At 48.9% G+C, this 19,683-nt stretch overlaps 1 protein-coding gene across 1 annotated transcript; it reads right to left on the reverse strand.

The window, feature by feature from the left end:
- Window positions 1-5,099: 5,099 nt before the first annotated feature.
- Window positions 5,100-6,035, reverse strand: LOC141980715 (olfactory receptor 51G2-like). Its single transcript, XM_074942210.1, has one exon. The coding sequence runs from the start codon at window positions 6,033-6,035 to the stop codon at window positions 5,100-5,102; it is 936 nt and encodes a 311-aa protein (XP_074798311.1).
- Between the last annotated feature and the right edge of the window lie 13,648 nt (window positions 6,036-19,683).

A 19,683-nucleotide genomic window follows, 5' to 3' on the forward strand; every position in this document is an offset into this window, starting at 1 on the left:
TGTAAAATCAAGATGGTAAATACTTTACAGGGTAATCAGGCCTTGGGATGCATCGGGCGAGGTATTTCCAGTAGAGATAAGGAGGTGTTAGTACCATTGTACAAGGCACTGGTGAGACCTCATCTGGAATACTGTGTGCAGTTCTGATTTCCCATGTTTAAGAAGGATGAATTCAAACTGGAACAGGTACAGAGAAGGGCTACTAGGATGATCTGAGGAATGGAAAACCTGTCTTATGAAAGGAAACTGAAGGAGCTTGGCTTACTTAGCCTAACCAAAAGAAGGTTGAGGGAAGATATGATTGCTCTCTATAAATATATCAGAGGGATAAATACTGGAGAGGGAGAGGAATTATTTAAGCTCAGTACCAATGTGGACACAAGAAAAAATGGATAAAAACTGGCCATCGGGAAGTTTAAACGGTAAATTAGATGTAGGTTTCTCACCATCAGAGGAGTGAAGTTCTGGAATAGCCTTCCAAGGGAAGCAGTGGGGCAAAAGACCTATCTGGCTTCAAGATTAAACTCGATAAGTTTATGGAGGAGAAGGTATGATGGGATAACAATGATTTTGGCAATTAATTGATCTTTAACTATTCATGGTAAATAGGCCCAATGGCCTGTGATGGCATGTTAGATGGGGTGGGATCTGAGTTACTACAGAGAATTCTTTCCTGGGTCTCTGGCTGGTGAATCTTGCCCACATGCTCAGAGTTCAGCTGATCGCCATATTTGGGGTCGGAAAGGAATTTTCCTCCAGGGCAGATTGTCAGAGGCCCTGGGGGGTTTTCACCTTCCTCTGTAGCATGGGGCACAGGTCACTTGCTGGAGGATTCTCTGCTCCTTGAAGTCTTTAAACTGTAATCTGAGGACTTCAATAGCTCAGACATAGGTGAGAGGTTTATTGCAGGAGTGGGTGGGTGAGATTCTGTAGCCTGCATTGTGCAGGAGGTCAGACTAGATGATCATAATGGTCCCTTCTGACCTTAATATAGTCTATGAGTCTATGATTCAAAACATAGAGAATCCCTTTAGGCAAAACCTTAAGTTATAAAAAGACACAAAAACAGGAATTTACATTTCCTCCAGCACAGCTTATTTTACAAACCATTAAACAAACAAACAAAAAAAACCTAATGCATTTTCTAGCTAGATTACTTACTGACTTTACAGGAGTTGTAAGGCTTGCATTCCTGATCAGTTCCCGGCAAAAGCATCACACAGACAGCCCAACCCCTTTGTCACCCACCCCCTCCAGATTTGAAAGAATCTCGTCCCCTCATTGGCCATTTTGGGTCAGGTGCCAGCGGGGTTACCTTAGCTTCTTAACCCTTTACAGATGAAAGGATTTTTCCTCTGGCCCGGAGGGATTTTATAGCACGGTATACAGAAAGGTGGTTACCCTTCCCTTTATATTTATGACAATTGTCTTGGATGCAGCTTGAACAAGTGGCTCCTCTGAATGCTGACAGGCACTCAACAAGGATAAAGGCTGGCCAAGAAGAATCAGAATTGTCACAGTAAAACTGGGATATATGGTTTCTTTATCCTTTAAACCAGGTCCTTTCTGTCCTGGGGAGAATCTCACAATTCTCCCAGTCTTCGAACTGGGAACAACATTCCATCTATGATAGAAGCTTATCACCAAGCAGCACTGACTGGACACCTCAGTCTCTTCCCTTCGGGTGCTTGTGACCAGAGCTACACAGTCACCCCCAGCCTCCTTAAAACAAAGAGGTTTATTAGCAAACAGCACAAAGCATTAGAGAAAATGGTTATAAAATAACAGGCAGTTGTCACACGTCTACACTCATCCATGTCACGTATCACTTAAACTAAGTTAGACAGGCTTTGCTCAGGAGATAGAGAAACAGAACTGGCCCAACTTACATTCTTTTGGGAAGCCAAGGAACTCTTGGGACCCAGCCTAGTTTCCCTGTCTCTCTGAGAGCATCTTCCCCTCTGTTTGCCGCTTTCTTGTGGAAGCAGCCTTTGCTGAAACCTGTGTGAGCCTGGGCTCAGTCACCATAGTGTTCAGCCATGCCCTGAGGTATGGTTACAGGGTCAATGTGTGAAGCTGACCTTTGTCCTGAGACCTTTCTCCCAGCCAGACAGTCTAAGATGAGGCCCCTGTGGTCTTTGCTCCATTATTTGGCAGTTAGACTCATTCAGCCTCAATGGCTGGCAAAAAAACAGACCAGTGGCTCTGCTGAAATGCCCTGTGACCCTGTGATGCTCCAACATTCTCCTCAGAAATCCACTACTTACCCCTCACTGTCACCCCTGAGCTCCCTGACATGTCCCACGGACACCAAGGTGCTGGACTGACGGGGCTTCCCAGAATCCAGCTGTCACAGGAGACTGTGGTAAGAGGCCTTTATATGCAAATGTCAGGAGCATTGCTCTGTGGGACCCTGACATAGCTCTGATGTTAGGGTATCAGAACATCCTTGAACGTATTTATCCTTCTGCCATCACAGTGAGGCAGGGCAGGGCTATTATTGACCAGTGCAGAGGCTCAGAGACAGCCAGTGGCCCATGGTCACACATGTAAGGGAATCAAACCTAGCTTTATTGAGTCACAGAGCCGTGCCCAGAACACAGGACCAGCCTTCCAGTCATCTGAGCACTGATAGGCCCCGCTGGACTCTCTGCTGCACCAGCAGAGCTCCTCCATGCGCTGCAGAGAGCAGGGATGGCCAGGAGCCAGTCACAGAGGTTTGATTCCATGGCCTGATTTGATTCTCCCCCTCCCTCAGTAGAGTTTAGAGCAGCCTGGGGGCTGAGCTGACCTCCGTCCATTGGTAACGGCTCCCAAGAGCACAGCACACACTGGCCAAGTCCCTGAAGGTGGGGACCATCCCAGAGTGCCCCCTAGTGGCCTGAGGTAGACATTCAGGCACCCTGCCCTTCCCTCTAAGGCAGAGGTGGGCAAACTATGGCCCACAGCCCTTGAGCTCCTGGCCATGGAGGCTCACTCCCGGCCCCTTCCCTGCTGTCCGCCCTCCCCCACAGCCTCAGCTCGCTGCGCCGCCAGCACTCTGGGCGGTAGGGGTGCGAGTTCCTGCCAGGCAGCATGGAGGTGTGGCTGGCTCTGGCCAGGCGGCGCGGCTGCCAGTCCTGGTGATCTGAGCAGCATGGTAAGGGGGTGGCGGGGGGGCTGGATAAGGGGCAGAGAGTCCTGGGGGGCAGTCAGGGGACAAGGCGCAGGGGGCAATTGGATGGGGTGGAGGTTCTGGGGGGGCGGTCAGAGGACAGGGAGAAGGGGGTGGTTGGATAGGTTTGGGAGTCCCGGGGGTCTGTCAGTGGGTGTGGGTGTGGCTAGGGATCAGGGCAGTTAGGGAACAGGGAGCGGGGGGGTTGGATGGGGGTGGGGTCCCAGGGGGGTGGTTAGTTGTGGGGGGTCCTGCGAGGGGGCGGTCAGGGGACAAGGAGCAGGGGGTGTTGAATGGCCTGGAGGTTCTGAGGGGGGCAGTCAGAGGGTGGGAAGTTGGAGGGGCGGACAGGTGCCGGGGGCCAGGCTGTTTGGGGAGGCACAGCCTTCCCTACCGGGCCCTCCATACATTTTCAGAACCCTGTTGTGGCCCTCAGGCAAAAAAGTTTGCCCACCCCTGCACTAAGGTCCTTGCAATGACTTACTCTCAGCCTGGGACACTTAAAACAAGAGCCCCCTTTGTGGAGTTTCATTTATTCAGTCTTCTGTAAAGCACAGACTCTCCTACCTTCCGGCCCCATCTCCCTCCTTTACTCATGAGCCCCCGCCCCCAGCGACCTCCTTGCAGGGGGCTGCATTGGTTTAGGCTTGCTGTATTGCCTGCTTCTCCTTTTCCCCTGAGGCCCTGCCCTCTGCCCAATCTTTTCCCCTAAGCCCCTCCCCCTGCTCTTCCTCTTCCCCTGAAGACCCACCCCTCTGATCAGACCTCAGCTTGATTTTGGTAAGAGCTGCCCAGGGAGCCACTGTGCAGAGCCCCGGACTCACCAGTTTCCCTGGTTTGAACATCCTGGGGGGTGAGGAGACAGGGTGGGGGCTTCTTTCAGGCAGCTTTTATTATGGCCTAACTCTGGCTTGTAGCCTGGACAGGGGATGGAGCCTTGGGTAATGAGGAGGAGCAGGTGATGGCATCTCAAGGAGGACAACAAGAGGCAGGTCATAGAGGGGATGGGGCTCTTGCATGTGTCCCGCTTTTGCCTTTTGAGAGGTGGTCACCCTACAATGAATGTGCTGGACGGGGATAGGAGCTAGCTGCGTCTTTGTTGGGGAGTTGAGACCCACTTCCACCCCTTTGCATTGCTGGGGCAGCACAAACTGAGGGGAGGAGGAGGGAATCTGGGCCTGAGTATCTTGCCAGGTCTCCTGTGTCAGGCCCTCACTCACACAGCCAGCTCTGCCCTGCCTTGGTGGGCAGTGGGCTCAGCAGGTGTGTGGTGTGCAGAGCCGTCAACAGGTGAGCTGGGGGCGCTGTGTGAATGGCTTCTCCTGGGGCTCTGACATTAATCATGTCTCTGACATGACTCAGTCACACGCACCTGGCTGAGGGCGTGGGGGAAGGATGGGTGTCCATGCCCCTTGAATAACCCCTGTCCATCGCTGGTGCAGCACCCATGGGTCATGCAGCACCCAGAGCTCTCGGGAAGGGCCAAGACTGCGACTGCAAGACAGCCCTGCACCTTTTTGCAGGGCCCCTTGTTTTTTAACTAGAGACGGAACAGCTACAGACTGGGGGTAATAGGAAATAACATCCAAGTCCCTTCTCTTTATTGACTGTATCAACAAGAATAGTGAGATTGGAGCAGCCACCGATATGGATCTGTATTAGCCAACATCTCTCCTGTCCCCTGGCTCTCCACGAACTCATTCAATTTTTAAATGCTGCTGCCTGCCTTGGTTTCCTTCCACCAATGCATTGCCCTCCCTCAACAGTGTCTGGGGACAGCCCATCACCCATTGCTCCAGGTCTTAGACGCCACCTGAACCACTCTCTACAGAGTGGAGATCAGTAGCTCATGTCCTCTCAGATGTAAGTGTCCAGGATGGAATAGGTGGGCCGTATATTTCATGCCCATATGAGCAGCACAGGATCCAGGTAATGAACTGACTCTTTATTTGACGAATAGCCTGAATATCCTCGCACGAAGGTGTTTGCTTTTCACACTGTACACAATTGGGTTCATCAGGGGTGGGACAAGCAGGTAGACATAGCCCAGGAGAATCTGAAGCAAGTGAGAAGAGCTGTTCCCAAATCTGTGTATCACAGACAAGCCAATTTCTGGTGTGAAGAAGAGCAAGACGGCGCAGAGGTGGGATATGCAGGTGTTCAGGGCCCTGAGGCTCTCCATGGGGGACGCGACGCTCAGCACTGTTTTGATGATCATCACATAAGAGAGAAAGATGAGGAACAAATCCAACCCAACTGTTAAGAGCTTAACAGACAATCCATAGATGCTGTTGACTGTGATGTCTGAACAAGCCATCTTCATGACCTCCTGGTGCAGGCAGTAGGAATGGGAGAGGATATTGGCTCGACAGTATTGGAACCGTTTCAGGAGAAAGGGGACTGGGAATACTAGGACCACTCCTCTTAGCACAAACACCAGTCCCAGTTTGGCTATTCTTGGTGGAGTTAAGATGGAAGCATATCTCAGTGGGTTACAGATCGCAACAAAACGGTCAAAGGCCATCAGCAACAGCATGGAGGATTCAGTTAATGAAAGTGAGTGGATGAAGAAGACCTGGGCAAAACAGGAATCCAGGCTGATCTCCTTAGAGTTAAACAAGTATATCCCCAGTATCGTTGGCATGGTGGATAACGATAAACCAAGGTCTGTGACAGCCAACATGGAAAGGAAAATGTACATGGGCTCATGGAGGCTTGGATCTGTTTTTATAATGAACAGAATGACTGAATTTCCTAATATCGAAATAACATACATTAAGCAGAAGGGGATAGAGATCCAGAGATAGACGTCTTCCTGCCCACGTATCCCTGTGAGAAGGAACACTGCAGAGTTGAATTTGGTGTCATTGACAGCTGACATAATGTACCGGGCTGGTCCGAGGCATTTTGAGCTTTCTTTCCTGAAAAGAAAAAGAACAGGAGACTAGATAATATTTAACTAGACATCTTTCTGATCTCAGTGGAAGGCTAGAGAATCCCAGGAGCTGAAGGAAGATTAGCAAAAATATTGTCTTGGTTCTTCATCACTGATAGGAAGATAGGCATTGCCAGATTGGATCAGACCTGTAGTCCGTATAGCTCAATATCCAGTGGTCAGTTCCAGATGCTGTAGAGGACAATCCAAGAAACTCTGCATTAGGCAGCTATGAGATAAACTGCTCTAAGGGAATGTTTCCCCCGACACCCACTAGTTAGAGACATATTTTTGGTATAAATAAAGAAGGTTTAAAGCCCTTACAGATTCTTTTAAAACCCCTCATTATTGTAATTTAATTTTCTGCTTAGCCATATGAACATCCCATTCCTCTTTGAATCTCTCTGAGTTCTTGCCCCATTGATATCTTGTGGCTGGGAGTTCCATAGCCTACTTGAGCACTGTGTGATTTTACAGTTGTGACTTTACCACACACACAGTTTCTTGCCCTCCATGTCTGAGTGTGCCCTATTGTATCATGACATGTGTGTAAACACATGGTGATAATGGTCATTGTATTTATCTGTGCTGCATAGAAGCTATTGTGGTAAACCCAGGACAAACAGCTACAAAAGGGGGGTAGTAATTAGTCCCAGGGGATTAAAAGGCCCCTCCCTATCCACTGTGGAGAGAGAACCACTGGGCAATAAGGTTCAGCTGGAAAAGGGGTTGCTAGGGAACCAATTAGGTTCAGCTGACTCCAGCTACTTGGGACCTTTTTAAACCCTCCCCTGGGTGGTAGGAAGGGCAGAGTGAGGGGAGCAGGGAAGCTGCCAGTAGGCTGTTTGCAGCAAGACACCAGACCTTCCCAGTAGGGAGGTTGCACTCACTCTCCAGAAGGGAAGGAAAACAAGCACAAGGGACTGACTGAGGAGATGAGTAGCAGGACCCTGTGCCACCTATAAGGATTTGCCTTGCCCCAAACCTGAGTCTCCAAGGCTAAAAGGGACTGAGCCTACTGAGGAGAACAAGGTATTTTGCCACACTTGATGTCAGCAGTGGGATGTGGTGAGTGAATAAGGCTCTGTGGCAAGCCATCTCAGAGCAGGGTAAATCACACACACACACACACACACACACACAAATGGAGGATGTAGTGAAGGCATTGGTACAGGCCACTGTGGCCCAACAAGAGGCTACCAGGGTGCAGATGGCTGCCCAGCAAGAGTCAGTACGCGTCCAACAGGAGACGAACCAACTACTGATGAACCACACCACCCAAGATCGAGCCACCCTGAATGAAGCAGTGAACCAGTTAAAAGCCCTGACCATGCTGACGCACGGGCCCCAGGGGATCCGGCCGCTGCGGGTAAGCAACTATTTACAGAAGATGGCTACATATGACAATATAGAGGCCTATCTCCTTGCCTTTGAGAGGACGGCACTGCGGGAGGCCTGGCCCCCAGACCAGTGGGCAGGTATCCTGGCTCCATTTCTTTGTGGGGAGCCCCAGAAGGCCTATTTCGACATGACCACAGAGACAGCTATGGATTACCCCAGCTGAAGGCAGAAATTCTGGCAAGGTCAGGTGTGAAATCAGCCATACGGGCCCAGCACTTCCATGTGTGGAAGTATAACATTGTATAAGTATAACATTGTATAAGGGAACATGCTGGATACATTGTATATGAGAGGGCATGCCAAAACATGTTACAAAGTATCTGAGGGAGCACACGTAGGGACAGTTAGCTTTTGAATGGAGAAGCAATTAAGATAGAGCCAGCACGTCTAAGAAGCAGGCATCAGAATGGAAGGTGTGAAGGGCAATTAGTTAAGTTAACTGGAAGCTGTTAAAGGAGATTGTTAAGGGTGGCAGGTAATTGAAGATATGTGACTGGTCTCAGGGATCTTGAAGGGTGGTGACTAAAATCTTTTTCTTCTTTTGTCTGTAACTTCTCTGTAACTTTTTCTCCAAAAAACTGTATAAATTAAGAGACACAAGCCCCACTCAGGGGGCTCACTTCTAAATGTATTAGCAGAGCAGCTTTGCTAATAAAACAGAGTGGTCTGATAAATTGTGAGTCTGAGTCAAACTTTGACAATTTGGAGGTTCCACCGAGATGGCAAGCGGCTTCACTAAGGCTGTGTGATCCCTGACTGCCTTGCAGGACGATCGTGGCAGCCAGCGCCTGGACGCTTAGTCCAAGCGATCCTCCACAAGACAGAAAGGTACACAGCAGCAGCTCAGTCTATGCCATTGAACTTGTTGGTTCCCACTCTGTTCGGGTAGGGGTCTTTGGATCCAGCTTCTGGAATCAGACGTCTCAGGTAATTATTATTTTTTGTGCTTTAACCGGTTTGAGGACTGTCTTGTCTTTGTGTCTATCCGTCTTCCCCGTGGTGTGTGTGAATCTGGGAGCCATCTCTGTCCGGAGACTGGCTGACCAAGGGGTCCCCGTCCCCACGGTTTGAATAAGTGGAATCTGCACAGCTGCAGCCACACCACGCCTTGGGTATAACCCCTGGTGTGAAAGCAAGGGCAGTTGAGGCAGTAGCCTGTGGGCTCCTTTCTGTGTGTTGCACTGGGTACCGCTCTGCTGAGCCCAAATTTCCTTCTTGTGTGAGTGCTGTGTGAAGTCCTCCTGGATGGGTAATCAGAAGTCTAAGGTTAAACAGTTCCCTAAGGGAACTCCAGCTTATTTTATGTATTTTAGGAGGGGTCCGGACTCTTGTAGGTTTCTTGAAAAATGGTCCAAATTAGCTCTAGAGAACCCCAAATTACAGTGGCCACTGTTAGGTTCTTGGGACAAGGATCGAGTGGACGCTTTAAAAAGCAAACTCGTCCTCCCAAAAACCAAATTGGAGAGAGGAGAAGTAGACTGCTTCATGCAGTGGTGGGAAGAGGCAAATTGTAGATGGACTGAGTCAAAACTCACCTCTCTTAAAAATTCTATCAAAAAACTAACAGTTCAATTGGATGCAGTCTCTCCCACCACTAGTCCGAGCACTCCCCTTTGCCCAGTCCTGTGCAATGATCCAGATCAAACCCGACCCCCACCATACTCCTGCGCAAATAAGAAATCAGAAAAGGAAAAATCTTCAGTGACTACAGATAATGAAAGTGAAGAAACCCTCATTGGCCTCGCAGCTCTGCAAAATATTATGAAGAAGAAATCCAAAGCAGACTGCAAAGATTCTCTTGACATCTCTTCTTGGAAAAGAGAACCTGATGGGAGATTAATGAGAGACTCTGATCAAACTGTTGTGGCACCCTTACGAGTCCTTAAGATGGGAGAAAGTGAGTCCATATGGGATTATAAGCCCTGGACTAGTCCGGAACTTTTATCTATAGTTAAAAGTTTTCCCAAACCACAGGAAAACTCTGTCAAATTTGCTGAGGAGTTTCTGTTAATCTGTGAAACCTATGAACCCTCTGAGACAGATCTCCTCCAACTGTGTAAATTGTTAGCTCCTGCCAGTTACTATGAAAAATGGTTTGCTGCCGCAGACTGGCCAGCTGAGGCACGCCACTCAACCATAAAAAGTACTGGCCCAGATTCGGCATACAGAGACCGGTGTATGGCTCTTTGGAAGCACCTGCATCAAGCCATTCCCAAAGTGTGGTCTCCTAAAACAAACTGGACAGCAATACGTTGCTGTAAGCAAGGGCAAGGAGAAAGCCCAGGCGACTATAGGTCCCGGCTAACTGATATTTTCCTACAACATTCAGGAATACAAGAGCCCTATGTAAATGGGCAGGGGGCCTTGGCACATGCATTTGTTGATGGTCTTCTCCCTGCCACAGGCAGCATGTAAAAACGAATAAGTGTGGGATGGGAGACTGAAACCATGGACAAATTCCTGGCAGTAGCAGAGCATTGCCACCGCACTTTAGAAGGAAAGGAGGAACAGTCCTCCCAAAAGTTAATGGCTCTGCAGATACAGCATTATTCAGGACTAAGCAGACCACATCGGGGACAGGGACGGGGTTGCAGAAGGGGGCGGGGGGCTGGATTAACTGGGGTTTGTAACTACTGTAAACAGCCTGGACACTGGAAAAAAGAGTGTCCAAGACGACCTAATAATTGTATGGGAAATCAAGTGAACCCCCCGCTGGTTCCTCCAGCTGATCCCCAACCCTATTTTTCACCCCAACAATGACGGGATGCTGGGGAACCTCACAAAGTTTTAGCTCCCTTATTACCTCTGTCCCCTACTGGAGAATGTGTCCTGACTGTAAATGATCTCTCTCTCCCTTTTCTTGTTGATACTGGAGCTTCTCTTTCTACAATCCGCACCACTGACTTGCCTGAGGTTCCCCGATCTGGAAAATCTGTGTCTGCTGTTGGCATTACAGGGATCCCTACCTCTTTTCCCCTCTCAAAACCTTTGTCTGTTCAGGTCGGTCCCCTCTCTGAGGAGCATGCATTCCTCCTCTCTGATTCCACCCCTGCAAACCTTTTGGGACGGTACTTGCTATGCAAACTTGGCTGTTCTATTTACTGCTCCCCAGATGGTGTCTATCTGCAAATCCCTCAGTCTTCCTTATGAGATTCTGTAGCCTCCCTGCTGTCTGAAACTTCCCTCTCCACTCCAGTCCCTTGCTGTCCCTTAACTCCGTCCCTAGAGCACCTAATCTCTCAGGTTCCTTCCTCCCTATGGCCATCTCACCCATCTGAAGTGGGCCGATTAAATACTGACCCAGTTCGGATTACTGTAGACAATTCCAAACCTCTGCCTCCCCTGTCTCAGTATCCTTTGAATCCTGAGGCAGAGGCTGGGATTGCTCCAGTTATATCTACATTAAAAGAACAAGGAATTATTGTCCCTTGTTCCAGCCCCTGTAACACCCCTATCCTCCCAGTTCAAAAAGCTGATGGCAAATCATGGCGATTTGTTCAAGACCTTCGAGCTATTAACCATATTCTCATACCTTCTTTTCCAGTAGTTCCTAACCCTGCTACAATTCTAGCGTCTATTCCTACAAATGCAACCCACTTTACTGTTGTAGATTTGTGCTCCGCTTTCTTCTCTGTCCCAGTTCACTCTGAATCCCAGTATCTCTTTGCCTTCTCCTACAAGGGTCAGCAATATACATGGACTACCCTTCCCCAGGGGTATAGAGAGAGTCCATCCTATTTTTCTCAAGCCCTAGCCAGGGATCTCGCTGATCTGGTTTTCCCATCAGGATCCACACTGATCCAATATGTGGACGACTTACTCCTGTGCTCCCCCTCTGTCTGCCTCAGAAACTGATTCACTAACACTTCTCACAGCTTTAGCAAACAAGGGTCATAAGGCTTCTCGCACAAAATTGCAGCTCTGCCAAACCTCTGTCACATACCTAGGCTTCCTTCTCTCCCAGGGCTCCCGTACACTCTCTCCAGCCCGGGTACAAGCCATCCTTAGCTTTCCCCAGCCTTGCTCTCCATGCCAGCTCAGAAAATTCTTAGGCATGACAGGGTTCTGTAGGCAATGGATTCCCCAATATGCTTCTCTGGCTAAACCACTCCAAGAACTCACTCGATCCTCTGTACCTAACCCCATGCCATGGCCACTTGAAGCAAATGCTGCTTTCATCTCCCTTAAGCAGAATTTAGCCTCTGCCCCTGCCTTAGGGTTACCTAACTATGACAAGCCTTTGACCCTTTTCTGTCACGAACAATCTGTTTGTGCCCTCGGGGTTCTTACTCAGGAGCACGGTGACAGAAATCGTCCGGTGGCTTATTTTTCTGTAACCTTGGACCCTGTAGCCCAGGGTTTACCCCCTTGCCTACGCGCTGTAGCTGCTGCAGCGCGCCTGGTCGAGATGTCTGAGTCCCTTGTCCTCCGCTCTCCTCTCACTCTCATGGTTCCCCATTCTGTGGAAACTCTCCTTCTGCAACGCAACACTGCTCACCTCTCCTCTGCTCGCCTCACTAGGTATGAAGTTTTGCTGCTTTCAGCCTCACATATCACTATTAAGCACTGCTCCCGGTTAAACCCTGCTACCCTCCTCCCTTAACCTAGTGATGGTGAACCCCATGACTGCCTTGCAACTGTCTCCGCTATCACTGTTCCGCACCCTGACCTTTCAGATGTACCTCTCCCTAACTCTGACCTGGTATTATTCACTGATGGGTCCTGTTATAGAAATGACCAAGGCCACCTTCTTGCAGGGTACGCTGTGGTCTCTCTCTCTGAGACCATAGAAGCTGCACCCTTACCCTCTGTGACCTCTGCCCAGGTGGCTGAACTGATTGCTCTAACCCGTGCCTGCTTTCTAGCCGAGGGGCTCTCTGCCACTATTTTTACTGATTCTCGGTATGCCTTTGGGGTTGTGCATGACTTTGGCACCCTCGGGCAGGCTCGAGGTTTTCTTACCTCTACTGGTACCCCTATCAAGAATGACCCCTACATTGCCGCCCTCCTGTATGCAGTTTTACTACCGTCTGCCTTGGCATTTGTTAAGTGTACTGGCCACTCAGCGGCAGACACCGAGGTGGCAAAAGGTAATACACTTGCTGATGCTGCTGCAAAACATGCCGCCACTATAAAACCTTCACCAGAAGCATTTCTTGGTCCCCTCTCTGTCTCTGTAATGCCACCATCCCTGTCTCATCTCGCTCAGCTCCAGGATTCTGCCCCAGAAACAGAGAGAGACTCCTGGAGTGCTTTGGGTTGCTCTTTGCATTCTGATTCCCTTTGGCGATCGCCCACCGGTACCTTTGTAGCCCCCCTCTCACTCTACCTGTCTCTAGCCTCCCTGCTACTTGGTGTTTCGCATGTCAGCAAGGAGGGGATGGTCTCTGCTATGAGTAAGGCGGGCTCCCCATTTCAGCTCCTTTGCAACCCGACACTGTGCCGCTTGTGTTACTTGTCAAAGCCACAATGTAGGCAAATCTGTAAAAGTAACACAAGGGTTCCGGGGTTTGCCTCAAGTACCTTTCCTACACTGGCAACTTGATTTTGTACAAATGCCAAAGTGTCAGAAATATGAATTCATTTTATTTATAATATGTCTGTTTTCGGGTTGGATTGAAGCCTTTCCCTGTCGCAAAGCTGATTCATTGTCTGTTGCAAAATGTCTGTTACACCACATTATCCCTACCAAGGGAATTCCTGCCACTTTGTCTAGTGACCGGGGAACACATTTTACTGGAAAAATTGTTCAACATCTAAACCAGGTATTACATGTCACCCACCTGTCGCACTGCCCTTACCATCCACAGAGTGCAGGGGCAGTTGAAAGGCGAAATGATGTGCTTAAAATAAGCTGGCAAAAATCTGTAGTTCCACAGGGTTAAACTGGCCAGCTGCTTTACCACTGACCCTTATGGAAATTCGGTCATCCCCATCCCAGAGACACAAATTGAGTCCATTTGAAATCATCATGGGACGCCCTATGCGAACAATGGCTACTATTACCCCAGCCCCAGACCTAAACCTAACTCACAGCACGCTCCTCCAGTACTGCAAAGGGTTAATGCAAGCTGTGAGCTCCTTCCATTCGCAGGTGTGAGCAGCTTGACCGACGGAACCCACCTCTGCTGCCTGTCACACTCTTGAGCCTGGAGATTGGGTCTACCTGCGGCACCACCTTCGGAAGCACGCCTTGGAACCCTGGTGGAAGGGTCCATACCAGGTACTGCTCACCACCCAGACAGCAGTGAAATTATCCGGCATCGCTGCATGGATCCACGCCTCACAGTGTAAGCCAGCGCCACCTCAAGGGGACCAAGCACCTCTGCAAGACCACGCAGAATCAGCTTCAACCCCAGAAGACAAAGAGGAACAGCCTGCAATACCTTACAATCTGCGCTCTTGTAAGGGTTGCCAGAAGCAGAGGGTAAGAGACAGCAGGACCCAACAAACAAGAAGCAGTAGTGAGCCTAGCGCCTGCTGCCTGGTGGACGTAAAACCGTGACTGCGGTTCCCTCGAAAGAGGTTGTCAGAACCAGAAAGGGTCCTGCTTCCAACGTGTCCTTTGAGAAGCTTAATCCTCAGCTACTGTGCCCTGAGGGTCTGGGGAATCCAGAGTGACAGTGACAATTCTTTCATCCAACAACAGGTGCAGATAGCCCAGATCCTGAATATTTCTAATTGCTGGGTCTGCAGCCACATCCCAGCTCACTCACAAGCTAGTATCCCCACCATGGCAATCCCTTTGAATTCCTCAGAGCTTGCTGGAGAACCCTATCCACTTAAAAGGACATGGAAGGAAAATGACACTTGGGGGCTGGGAAAAACATATGTTCCTAAACTTATAAGTGTGGTGAAAGGAAAGGGCCACTGGTGCTGGGTGTGTAATGGGACAGGGCTGAATCTAGGGAGGAGCAGCTGTCTCCAATACATCATGTCCCATGGTGTATGGGACTATTCAAACAAGTTTGGAGAATGGCGAACCGGGTATGGAAAGATAAACTTCCTCTCAACCTGGGATCAAACCAAAGATTCAATCTCTTGCTCCCCCTACAGCCTCCCTGAGAAAAACAGCACCATCTACAAATGTCATGTGAATGCTACCTCTTCTCCCAGTGAAAATCATCCTGTGCCCTTTGGGGGATACTATTCCTCCTTCGTAAATTCTTACATGTCAAAGGGTTGCAGTCAACCCTTCCCAGCTTTAATGGGGCATCATTGGGTTTGTGGGGAAAATGCTTACACTGTGTTACCTGACCAATTTGCTGGTATCTGTTATCCTGCTCAGCTTTTCCCACAATTCCGGGTGCTTCACTCCCTCCCACGAAATCGCCTCCGTAATTTCAGGCGAAAAAGGAGAGACTTGCCAGATGCTAAATGGTATGTGGATAACATAAGCCCCCTAACTTGGGAAGAAGCTGTTGGCATTTCTTTAGTCCCAGTGGGGGGGGGGGAGTAATCCACCATGCAAAAAGGCTTTTAAGGTTACAAGTGGTGGTTGAGATCATGGCCAATGAAACAGGAGAGAGCTTAAAATCTCTAGCCAAAGAAGCAGGAGCGGTCCGACAAGTGGTCCTCCAAAACCGTCGGGCATTAGATATAATACTGGCAGCCAAAGGAGGGACCTGTGCTCTAATTGGAACAGAATGCTGTGTATACATACCTGATAATACTAATGAGGTAATAAATCGTGCTAGCCATCTGGAGCAAATTGCATACCTTCCCCACGAAGAACCAAGTTCCTTGTGGAAATGGATAAGTAACTTATTCAATTTCTCTAGTCTGGGAAACTGGTTGTTTCAAGGAATCCTGACTATCCTATTTGGAATTCTAATAATCTTTGTGTGTTTTCAATTGATTTCTTCTTGTATCCAAAACTGCACAAGACACACCATCCATCAGGTTACCCCTAACCAGAGTGCTAATCTAATGTTGTTAAATGTCACCAGTGAAAGTAATGAAAAAGAATGATTGATGTATGGAATCCAGTAAGTCATTGGTCATGGGCGTAGCCTTGACCAAAAGGGGAGATTGTGGGAGTATAACATTGTATAAGTATAACATTGTATAAGGGGACATGCTGGATACATTGTATATGAGAGGGCATGCCAAAACATGTTACAAAGTATCTGAGGGAGCACACGTAGGGACAGTTAGCTTTTGAATGGAGAAGCAATTAAGATAGAGCCAGCACGTCTAAGAAGCAGGCATCAGAATGGAAGGTGTGAAGGGCAATTAGTTAAGTTAACTGGAAGCTGTTAAAGGAGATTGTTAAGGGTGGCAGGTAATTGAAGATATGTGACTGGTCTCAGGGATCTTGAAGGGTGGTGACTAAAATCTTTTTCTTCTTTTTGTCTGTAATTTGTTCTCCAAAAAACTGTATAAATTAAGAGACACAAGCCCCACTCAGGGGGCTCACTTCTAAATGTATTAGCAGAGCAGCTTTGCTAATAAAACAGAGTGGTCTGATAAATTGTGAGTCTGAGTCAAACTTTGACACATGAGTGGAAATACCAGGACAGCAAACTGCCGAGGTCCTAGCTATTTAATTTAAACCACCTCACCTGGAAGTGGCTCTGCCCCGAGACCCATGGGCCAGAGAAGATAGTGGAAATCCTTGTGTTGGACACGTACATGAGGGGGTTGCCGCTGGACATACGGGGGTGGGTCTGGCAAAACAAGTCCTCCTCCTATAATGAACTAGTTGCCCTCGTAGAGAGACACCTAGCAGCCGAAGACCTTTTGCAGACCACCGGGGAAGGAAGGCACCAGAATCAGAGACAAGTCTCTGCACCGAGGACCCAGTTTGCCCTAGCACCAGGCCAGACTATGGAGGGGAGGAAGGAGGCTGAAGAGCAGCCAGAGGTCCCGGAGAGACTTGAGGACTGGGGGGAGAAATGCTCAGGGGATAAAGACTAGTAGCCCGAAAAATCAGGGGCTGCCCCGAGCAGGGTACTGATGTTATGCATGTGACGAATTGGGGCACATCACTGCCCAATGCCCAAATCTAGAAGAGCCCATGCAGTGCGAACTGGGAGATATACGGGGACCATGTGATCTAATAAGTCTAGTAGGGGTTGCAATGGTCCCTCATAGATACACTAGACCCGTTAAGATGAATGGTATACAGACCACTGTGTTAGTAGACTTGGGAAGTGCAATCACTCTGGTCTCGGGAAAGCTGGTCAGGCGGGACCAACTATCCCGGGCCAAACACTCAGGAATATCCTGTGTGCATGGGGATGTCAGTTACTACCCGACCATCCCTGTAAAAATAGAAGTTCTCGGAAACCCCACTAAGGTGACGGTGGGAGTAGTTCCGAAACTGCCCTACCCAGTCCTTATTGGACAAGACTTCCTGGGATTTGATAGCCTAATCTCTGGGGAGAAGGTGGAAGAAAATAATGAACCCAGGACCCAGGGGGTGGCCCAGATAGATAACACCCCCCCCCCCGGCTTTCCACGAATTTGGCCAGGATTTGTTCTCCCCGCTGGGAAAGCCCCAGAAGCCTCGGGGGGAACGGAGGGCGGATAAAAGGAGGGGAATGAGGATCGTGACCCAGTACCAGAAATCTACGCTTGTAGGGGAAAGATGTGGCTCAACGGACAGTGGGGCGGGGCAGGAGATCAACTACCCAATAGCCAGACCTTGTTCCCTGGGTGTTTTCCCCGAGGGGGAGACAGAAGTAGATCCCCCTGAGTTTGGCCAAATGGGGACCTCACTCAGGAATTTTGGTCAGGATCAGGCCAATGATCCAATATACAGCAATATTCGTAAAGAAATAGTCGAGGTAAATGGGGTCCCCGTGTAGGGGAGAGTCAAGGGCCCAGGGCCATATTATGTGATTAAGGGTGATCTGCTATACAGAGTAGTCTGGGTCCAAGAGCAAGTAGTAGAACAACTCTTGGTCCCACAGAAGCATCAGAGGAGCGTGATGGATCTGGCCCACAGACATCTGTTGGGGCCATCTAGGGGTAGATAAGACCCTTGATCGGATTCTTCAGAGGTTTTTTTTGGTCCGGCATTTATGCGGCTGTCCGGCGATATTGCATCTCCTGTCCAGAATGTCAGTTACATGGGCCTCCACACCTAAGGGCCCCTTTGGTACCTATACCAATTATTGAAATCCCATTCGAGTGAATAGCTATGGATCTAGTAGAGCCAATGGAGAAGTCAGCCTGGGGTCATCAGTACATTCTGGTAGTACTAGATTATGCCACCCGATATCCCAAGGCCGTACCCCTACGGAACACCATGTCCAAGGCCATAGCCAAAGAATTAGTCTGGATTTTTTCCAGAGTAGGGATACCTAAAGAGATCCTGATGGAAGAAGGGACCCCCTTTGTGTCTAAGTAAATGAAGGACCTATGTACAATGCTCCATATACAGACCCACAGGATGTCAGTCTATCATCCCCAGACTGATGGTCTTATTGAACGCTTCAATAGAACATTGAAGAACATGCTACGGAAAGTGGTTAGTCATGACGGGAAAGACTGGGACACCCTGCTGCCTTACTTGCTGTTTGCTGTATGGGAGGTTCCCCAAGCTTCCACTGGATTCTCCCCATTCGAACTGGTATATGATCGCCACCCCAGGGGCATATTGGACATGGCCAAAGAGGGCTGGGAAGAACATCTGAACACTGGGAGAAACATCGTTGAACATGTATTGCAAATGAAAGACAGGATAGCCCAAGTCGCCCCCCTTGTACGCGAACACCTGGAGAAGGCCCAAGGGGCCCAATGGGCATACTACAACTGCCAAGCAATGACCTGGAAGTTCCAGGTGGGAGACCGGGTAATGGTGCTCATACCCATGGCAGAGAGCAAGCTCCAGGCCAGGTGGCAGGGGCCACATGAGATAATAGAAGCCATAGGAGAAGTCGACTATAAGGTCCGACAGCCAGAAGCTGGAGCAGATCTACCATATAAACCTGCTGAAACCATGGCAGGATAGAGAAGCGCATGTGGTTGCATTCGGGGCATATCCCTTAAAAGCAACCAGCCAGACCAAGTGGGAATATCCCCGGAGTTGACTCCGGAGCAACGATCTGAAGTGATCAGCCTGATTAAATGCAATCAGGATGTGTTCTCAGAAAAGCCAGGCAGGACTACTGAGGTTCACCATCACATCCTCACAGGGCCGGGAGTGAAAGTGAACGTCAAGGCATACCGGATCCCAGAGGCCAAAAGAGAGGAGATCAAGACAGAGGTCAGGAAAATGCTGGCCTTAGGAGTCATTGAAGAATCTCCTAGCCAATGGTCAAGCCCAGTGATTTTAGTGCCTAACCCGGATGACAGCATGAGGTTCTGCAACGACTTCCGAAAGCTGACAGAGGTGTCCCAGTTTGATGCTGTCAAGGTTCCTTCCCCACTCTGAACTCTAGGGTACAGATGTGGGGACCTGCATGAAAACCTCCTAAGCTTACATTTACCAGCTTAGGTTAAAACTTCCCCAAGGTACAATGCCACCACCAAACTTTAACTGGGTTTACTGGGAAACATAGTTTGGACATGTCTTTCCCCCCAAAATCCTCCCAACCCTTGCACCCCACTTCCTGGGGAAGGTTTGGTAAAAATCCTCACCAATTTGCATAGGTGAACACAGACCCAAACCCTTGGATCTTAGAACAATGAAAGAGCATTCAGTTTTCTTACAAGAAGACTTTTAATAGAAGTAAAGGAATCACCTCTGTAAAATCAGGATGGTAGATACCTTACAGGGTAATTAGATTCAAAACATAGAGAATCCCTCTAGGCAAAACCTTAAGTTACAAAAAGGACACACAGACAGAAATAGTCATTCTATTCAGCACAATTCTTTTCTCAGCCATTTAAAGAAATCATACTCTAACACATACCTAGCTAGATTACTTACTAAAAGTTCTAAGACTCCATTCCTGTTCTGTCCCCGGCAAAAGCAGCATACAGACAGACACAGACCCTTTGTTTTTCTCCCTCCTCCCAGCTTTCGAAAGTATCTTGTCTCCTCATTGGTCATTTTGGTCAGGTGCCAGCGAGGTTACCTTTAGCTTCTTAACCCTTTACAGGTGAGAGGATTTTTCCTCTGGCCAGGAGGGATTTTAAAGGGCTTTACCCTTCCCTTTATTTTTATGACAGATGTGTACCCTATACCCCGGATAGATGAGCTAATTGACAGATTGGGAAAAGCATGGTTTATGTCTACCCT

The sequence above is a fragment of the Natator depressus genome, chromosome 1 (assembly GCF_965152275.1).
Source record: "Natator depressus isolate rNatDep1 chromosome 1, rNatDep2.hap1, whole genome shotgun sequence".
In the NCBI taxonomy this organism is placed as follows: domain Eukaryota; kingdom Metazoa; phylum Chordata; order Testudines; family Cheloniidae; genus Natator; species Natator depressus.